The sequence below is a fragment of the Macrosteles quadrilineatus genome, unplaced genomic scaffold (assembly GCF_028750875.1).
Source record: "Macrosteles quadrilineatus isolate MER2022 unplaced genomic scaffold, UCM_ALF_1.0 Scaffold_5__1_contigs__length_97177068, whole genome shotgun sequence".
Lineage (NCBI taxonomy): Eukaryota > Metazoa > Arthropoda > Insecta > Hemiptera > Cicadellidae > Macrosteles > Macrosteles quadrilineatus.
Genome location: NW_026542598.1, coordinates 8,955,892 through 8,964,683, shown reverse-complemented (window position 1 = coordinate 8,964,683; position 8,792 = coordinate 8,955,892). Strand labels below are relative to the sequence as shown.

General features: G+C 35.2%; 1 protein-coding gene across 1 annotated transcript; it reads right to left on the bottom strand.

Annotated features, from left to right (window-relative positions):
* Positions 1–5,947: 5,947 nt before the first annotated feature.
* LOC128994814 (uncharacterized) lies at positions 5,948–8,792 on the bottom strand. The gene is made up of 3 exons (XM_054419611.1): positions 8,469–8,792; positions 7,182–7,347; positions 5,948–6,584 (listed from the first exon to the last, which is right to left on the bottom strand). The coding sequence occupies exons 1-3, from the start codon at positions 8,727–8,729 to the stop codon at positions 6,139–6,141; spliced, it is 873 nt and encodes a 290-aa protein (XP_054275586.1). The 5' UTR covers positions 8,730–8,792; the 3' UTR covers positions 5,948–6,138.

Sequence of the window (8,792 nt, the reverse complement as noted above, 5' to 3'; positions counted from 1 at the left end):
TACAGAACTTAATTAGGGGGTTTGCTACGCTTTAAGCATAACAAAGTACTTGTAAAATTAGTATCTATATATATAATACGCTAAGCCGATTTTTGTAAACAGAATTACTCCCTCATTTTTGGACCGATTTTGATGATTAAAATGTCAAAACAATGGCCCTGATCTGTAGTTTTGCAAAGTGATTTTTTTTATTTTTTGGATATCTTTATTAGTTTGGGCAGGATCTTCCATCAAAGATGGGTTTCATCCCATAAGATTAACATGGGAGAATCTAAATATTTAATTGGAAACTTTGTCTCCACTAATTTGAGAGAACGGCTTGGCGTAGAAACTTGATAGAGGTGTCCAAGGAAAGGTCTTGGTCTGTAGATGAGTTTTCAAAAGAAAAACGAAGTAAATTCGCTTAGGGCTCCGCCCCAGAAGCCCTTAAAGATCCCCCCACAGATTTGTTTACATTTTGTCCATGTGGATAATACTTTTTAATGAAACAGCTGTTAATTTTTGAATTGTATTTTAAACAACACACATTTATTGGGAGTTACTGAATTGTCCAAAAGAAGTATTTGTCTGATTTTAAAAGTGATTTTCTTCTGTATTATGTTGTGTTTTGCAATATAACATTCCATTACGAAATCAGTGGAAAATCCTTTTGTCACAGTAACTCTTACAATTATTTCTTATAGAACTATCTTATATCTATTATACGGATTGGTGTCTGCCTTTTTCACACCTTTCCCTATATTTTATCATATTATTCTAGACAGATCATCATAGGTTCATGAGATTATTGTCATACATGTTTTCAATCAATGGAAAAATCTTTGATTGTGTAATACAATACAAAATAATACAAGTGCAGAAGGGCACGGTGCCCATTTGAGCCGTGTCCATATTTTGTTAAATTAATAGTAGTTTACAGCAAACTGGATAAAACATTTTACAATATTTATGTAATATGCGTAGGATTTAGAAATTCATTAAGCTGGAATACTGCAATATACTGCACACTTAACAGAGAGGTTACTTCGATGTATTCATTCAGCTTAGTGAAAACATAATATAGATATGTATAGAAATAAGAACTTGAACTCTTAGATAGCTTTTGAATGTTATTAGTCTAACCGTCGATTTCGACGGGTTTCACCTAGTCTAAAATATTTTGTTAATGTCAACAAATTTCATCATAACAATGTATATTTGCTTGGACCGATGATGACCCGAAATGACGGCTTACTATATGAAATGAAGACGACTGGTCCAGGGTGGTCCAGCCACCCTGGTATAGACGATTGGTAATTTATAGTAAATATTACCAAAATAGGCCACTAACTATTGATACATAAACAACGTAAAGCGTTTAAACAATTCATTATGGTTAGTTGAATAAATGTTTTACTAAAGTGCGTTATCGTTTTCTTAGCATAAACTAACATTTTGGAATCAAGAAAGAAAAAGCAAAAATTGTACAGTTAAGACATCAATTAAATTGAATACGCCTGTAATAATAAATAAGGTGCAACACCAACGATAACTAATTTGTAAAGTACAGTGATGTGTTGGTACTTAAAAATGATTCTTGCTACCAACAGTACCAACGGTTCTAAGGAATAGAACCGGTACCAAAAACCAACGTTCACAGTTGAGAACTATAGTACAGCCGACCAATTATATGAGTTAATCAAGTCCCGATGTTATTGATCTCTTGGTTTTTGATTTTCTCGTAAAACGTTTTAAAACGGCAATCAAAGTTATTTCCCAATAATTGCTTTATTTGTAAACAACTTTTAATGTAAACTTATCTGTGTCAGTTTAAAAAAAAAACAACCTCATACAAACAACTTTTTGTTATTTAATAGATTAGGCCCTACGTACCTATTCTCTAAACAATGATTGGTAAAGGCTATCTAATAACATTAGAAGGAAATGTGACAAAAATCACACAACGTTGGGTTTTTGGACGTTTGTAATTTTATTTCTTAAGTAGGTAGGCCGTGTATTCTAGGGAAAAGTACCGGTATCAAGGATCGTCGTCTAACAGTTTGTTATGAATAATTGGGTAGGCGTACGTACCCAAGAGCATGGCTGTATGGTCCAGCGATTGCATCACACGGTGAGTAGGTACTATTGACTATATATATATAGTCAATGGTAGGAACAGAAAATAACACATTGTTACAATCGACCACTGCAGTTGTGATTTTTTACTTACCACTTTACACAACCGCCATTGAAGTGCCGTGTCAATGAGTGGAAACCATATTTCTAAGCCATTGGCGACGATCATTATTAAATTTAAAGTTTCCCAGCCGTATACAACACTGATTCAAGGTCTTCTTTCTGGTTATCAAAACTCAAGAACAATTTATACACAAAGAATCTCTGGTTCCTGAACTGGATGATGCCTAGTTATTTAATTTCATTTACACGGTTACACTATTACACTATATTATTGCACTTTCGATTAATTAAATCCGTTATGTAAGAAAAACGTTTTTAATCACTTGGGATTTACATTCAAAACGTGATTGAAAAAGGTTGCGGTATTTGTAAACAACATTTGTAAACATATCAGTGACAGCTAGGAAAAATAATCTTGATCCGAACAGCTGTTCGTTATTTCATAGATGATTATGCAATAAAAATTGGACGAAAACTTGACATAAATCGCACAAAACTACATTTTTGAACGTTCGTAATATTATTTACAAAGTAGTGAGGCCATATTTTAATGGCTAAAGACAATCTCGCCAATCCAGTGAATACATTAAAATGACTTGGATCTTGATAGGTACTCTCGTTTTCCAGGAGAAGATAGCGTAAAATGCCATCTTAAGTGTTACAGACAAAGGGAAAGACAGACAGACAGACAGACAGACAGACAGAAATTGAGATAAGACTCGTTTCTGCTTATTTAATGTATAAGACGTAAAAATAACCTAAAAATATATAATTCTGAGCAATGTACAGACAAAACTCTAATTTTATTTATATAGATTATTAATCATTTGTCGTATCAACACACTGTTATTGTGTAAATCCAAAAATTGTAAACAAAAATAAATTCCTATAATTATCGTAAAATCGTGATTGGTCTAAATACAAAGCATACATGCTAGCGGCAGAAAGCGAGGTTAACAAGGTAACTGTTATGTCCTTGAGTGTTAGATACTGGAAGTACAAGCTACTGCTATACTGTATGTCTACTGTTAGTTTGTATGCAATTTGAGCATGAGCCATCGAGTATTTTACGGTAGGTATTCATGTAAATTGTTGTGCTTGTAAAACAGAAGTAAACTTGATAAAAATTTGACATATTCCAAGTCTAGAATCTATTAAAAAATATATTCCGATTAATTGACCAATGTAGCAATATAGGCTTGTCTTTTTGAATTTATTTTATTTTCAACGTCAATCGAAGGATATGATTATTATTTTGAGCAAGCAAACAACTAATCCATCAATTTCATCCAACTTTAAGAAGAACAGATAGTTTGGGTGGATTTAAGATGGGGACGCCACTATGTGCGTATTTTAACCCAAATATGTGTGAAGGATGAGTGGCGCGATCTTGAAGTCTTGTTAGTGACTAATGTTTGTATGTAGTAACTTATGGACCTGTATGTATATTCAAGTCATAACTCCTAACAAAGTTATTATATCACCTTGCTTCTTGAAATACACACCATAGCCTGTCTTTGCATGGACCTAATCCAACTACATTTTAACTTATAAAACCACCAATAGCCTTATCAACGACCTTGACCTACCTGATAACTCTTCCTGGAGACGCCGACCCTCCTGCATAACTTGACCAGGGTGGACTGGACCCCGGTGGAGGAACACGCGCAACACAGCATCTCACGACACGGACACGGTGCACACTGCGAGGTGACCCAGTACTGTGGTAGGCCGCTTGCCAACAAGGGTGCACGTGAGTATATGGCCCTCACCTTTGCCAAACACCGGGTGTCCTGGATGGAAACAGGGCGACGCGACAAGTGAGTATAGAAACTAGTGGAAATAGTGATTGAATTCGAGCACAATATCGTGATCTGTCGGTATTAGTGTAGTTGTTGTCATGAATGTTTATGCTTCAACAGGTGTGACGCAACATCATAAGATCTATACATAGAGTAAATACCCTCGCCGCAGCAAACCTGCAGACTAAGCGAATTTCCATTTGCCTGATTGGATTTACACTAAAATGTCTCCTTAAAAATATCACATTTATTCCCTATTTAAATAGAATCAGTTTAACACATACTTAGGTTTGCTGCAACAGGGAGGGTAAAAGTGTTTTTTATGTAAAATGTTAATAGTTAGTAAGAAATAAAAACATTTTCTAAATTTGGGCAAAAAATGTTAATAAACAAGCAAACTACAACGGTTTACTTATTCTCCATAAGAATAACATGGGAATTTTAAATTTACAATTTTTTGAAATTTTCTCCGTAACCATTAGGTGCATTATAACGCTTTATATACTAAATTATTTGTTTTTTTAAGCTCTACAAAATAGTTTGGAAAGAAATTGCAAAATTTTATGTTTTTTGAGTCAAAAGTGGGAAAAACCCTGATTTACCCCATAAAACCCCCCATAAACCCCCGTTCCCATGGTCCGATCATGCTGGTTCGCGAACTCGTTCGAATAATCATAGGTTTACACGTTTGTACCAAATTTCATCAAAATCGGATCGTTTTTGCTCGAGTTATCGCGCTAACGGACACATATATAAATATATATATATATGAATTTGAACGGATGGTGTTTTTGGCCTCTAGGGACCTCAAAACGAAAAAAAAATCGGTCCCGGGTCCAGGTCTTACCATGAGTACTACGGTAATAGCTTATTCCCTATATGGGAAATTCGCTAAAAGTGGTACTACACTATAATAAGCATACCATTTACAAAACTATGACCTGAAATTACAAAGTTAACCTAAAGATGCCTTGATTTTTTATGGACGTTTCTTATGTCCTTCACTTGTGTGTGTACTAGCATAGATTAAACATACTCCCTTAGAGTGTATGTTTAATCCAGTTTAATCTATGGTACTATACTCCGTTCACACAGCCGTGGCACCTGACGGATTAGGACACCCCATGGAAACCCTTGGGGCCTCCTAATCCCTCAGGTGCCACGGCTGTGTGAACGCACTATAGCTACTGCTCTCGGGAGACGGACAACGAACCAGATCTTTGTTTGGGTTAATCCCCTGATTTATGGCCTGTGGGTGGTGGTCACCGGAGGAGGGGTGGGGAATCGAGAATTCTGAATCCCGCCGGAGGCGTTGACTTTTTGTCAAAGATTTCGCTTAGAATGCGATTACTTCATAACTGTACATCTTTTGTTTTAATTTATAATTTTATGATCAGAACTATTTTTCGATTAAGAAACCTTTATTCGGTTTTTTCATTATCAGCAAGTTTGGTTGGTTTGGTTAGGTTATGATAGTTAAATTTTATAATGAAAAAATTGAATTTTAGGCATTTGTAATTTTATTTTATGAACAGAACTTTTTTTTTAATTAGTAAACCTTCATTCGATTTTTCATTATAAGCAAGTTTGGTTAGTTTGGTTAGGTTATGATAGTTAAATTAAATTTAATTAAAATTTAACCTACAAACGATACGTTTTGACAGCGACGGTGATAGAGCTAACAATTTGCCGCGAACAGTTCGGCTATGCACGGTATGATGCGGAAGCGTTCTTATTAATTCAACAAATACATATAAAAAGCTTTGAAAGTTCAGCCCGCCCTCTGCTCTATAAAGATCTATAGATTATCGTCGATCATTAGAGATACAGTTCTTATGTCATAAACGTGTATTATTCAAAACTAAAAAAAAACTTACGCTACGTATCCAACTAAAGATTTGCCCGTGCAATATGGGATTCACTAAATTAGTGTAAATGACAAAAAGGCTGATTGTCTGCTTCGTAAATCAAAGTTTAATTTCAAGATAATTACACTTTTCAAATTTTACTATATTTGTTGGAGAAACAGAATAATTGTCATATACTGTTCCGGTACTGCACGGTACTTCTACTCGTTCACGAAGATAAGGACTTCAGCCGTATTAATTTTGATTTGTATCCTTTATCACAATATTTCTTTGCAGTAAAGTGCTCTAATTTAATTTCTCACCAGGTCCCTGTACGACGGCGACCCTACGTTGGACGGATACACCCGAGGTTCTGCACAATCAGCGAGGTGACATGACTTGAACTGTGTATCCCGCTCAGGATACCCCGAGGGATGAGCTCTGCTCCTGGACTGCACACCAATCCCACAGGACTTACTGCAAGGAGACCACTCTCCCCAGCTGTTTTCCTTCGAGTCTTTCGGAAACTCGTTTACATCTCTCTGAACACCATTGTTATATACTTTCTGTTGGTTTTGAAAGTAGTCTTCATGATTTTGACCGCATTCTCCTAGTTTGTCAAAGTCTTTACGTTTCTCATCTTTCTTATCTCCGCACACTTTGGGTTTCTCTTCCTTTGGTTTCATGCACTCTTTTTCTACGGAAACTGGGAGGTCCATCGCCATGACGTCTAAACCACGAATGATCATAATGGGCACTGAAATGGAATAATTTCAAATGATTATACATTATGTATACAAAATAATGATATACCGTAATTCAAATAGGTTGTTTTGTAGAAGATTCCCGCATTTCTTCCAAAGTTTCAGGGACCTCTCAAATTGAAGTACAACTACGTTGGCTGCGAAATTAACAACACATCTATTTTAACAAAGTCTAACCAAACTAAAATCAGCAAATAGGTTTAATAACGTTTGTTGTTTGTTTGTTATAAAAATAACCACTTTTGTTACAAATTAGTGTAACATTGTACAATGCAAAGACGCAGAAGTAGCATATTATAAGGATGGGATGGAAGCTAGGAAAGGGAATCGGTCTGAAGCATGCGTCACATAGGCCTAGCATTTGTAAACCTGCAAAACCGTTTTGGGAAAACAGTAATTATTTATAGTAAACAAAATATAAACTGTCATCCAACTTCTAAAGTTGGCATACAAAACCGAATTGGAAGCACACACAACAAATAATTTAATAATCATCTAACAAAACAAAACTTGCGAGAGTCTCACAATTGTTTCTGTAATCTAACTTCAGTATCAAGCAAAAATCTAAGTTAAGTGGAAGGACGAGTTACTAGATTTCTTATCTTGCGGTTCTTCTTGCTCCTTCCTCTTGCAACTCGCGTAGTCCACAGCTCCCTCGTATTCGCCGCCATCATCATCATCGTCATCGTCTTCGTTCTGCTTGGTTGATTTGCTGCCAAAATTGGCAAACTTTACTTTGTACGTTACTGGCTCAAACTGAAAAAGCACAACAAAACTGAAGATGTGGAGGCAGCGATAATACAAGTACAGTAGGCCTCCTGTATTGATTGAGTTTGGATATTGACGTAGATAGTACATCTTAGCCAGTTCATTACTCAAAGAAAGCATACTGTATTTGAATTAGTCACTCATAGTGGGTAACAATTGAATTCCTATGATTGTTCATACTACTGTATAAGCTTACAAAAGATGCTAGGCCTAGATAGTTCAATAATGTCTTGCCCTTGCAGTTTTCAAGAATGAAAACGTTATTATAGACCAATACTATCGGTTGCCTTATTAAATTAAACACTACCTACTCTAAAACTGGCTAAATGTTTGAGGTGGGAATGAAGTGTTAAATTCACGAATCACAACGGTGTGTCTATAGACATAAAACAATTCTTCATTGAGTTTGAATCTAAGTTATTAGCATATAGCATAACATAATATTATACTATCGTGGATTGCATACTGTATACCTGTACTGTACATAGTAGTGTAACTTACAAGTAAGGAAATTTTCAAATATACTCAAAATAAGGAAGAAGTTTCCACAAACAGATTTTAAATATCTCAACTGGATAAAAAGTCAAAGGGGTGCAAGAATACTCTTCAGCCACCCTGTATATGGGGAAGCAGCTACACTAATTCCCTAAAAATAAATAGGTCTTTAGGTCTTACCACAGACATTTTTGTTCGACCAAAAGAAATCTAGTGCCACCTGACCCCAAAAAAAATGAAAATGCCTAGTTGCATAAGTGAAAGAAAGGATTCAAAAAATCTACTATACTTATAATCTGTGATTCAATCTACACATTTTAAGTAAGTTAAAAACAGTGTTCTCTATAAGTTTGTGTACAGTATTTGAATTTGTAAATAAATACAGTACTTGGAAAAAACAAATAAATTGTCTTTCCAATACCTAAGACCTGTGGTCTGTAAAGATTAGCGTTTGTAATCGTGTTATGGATTTTTAATACCCACAAATACAAATCTTAAACAGGGTTTAAGTAGGTAGTACCTAACCAAAGTGAAGTTATGACATAGTTTTGTACTTGAATAAACTGTCTGCTTATAAATGTCTACTTAGGTTACTTTTGTGAAGGCTTACTTACCGCGCCATCGTTAAGCAGTTTTGAAACCTGTGACTTGTACGTCTGTGTTTTCTTTGTATCATTCTGTGGGATTGGCATAACTTGCTTATTTAACTGAAAAGTGTCTTTAACTTTTTTCGGTGTCGTCGTCATTTCAACAGGTTGGTTAGGGTTGGGTTCTTTGTAGCTGGTAGGATAGCCGCGCACGCCATTTAAATCGAACCAACATAAAATTACAAAAAACGCTAAGACTTCACATTTTAAATACGCTGAAATACCCATAATACTTGCTTACGTTAAAAATTTTGAAATTAAAATATTCGAGTATACTAACATAAAACTAAC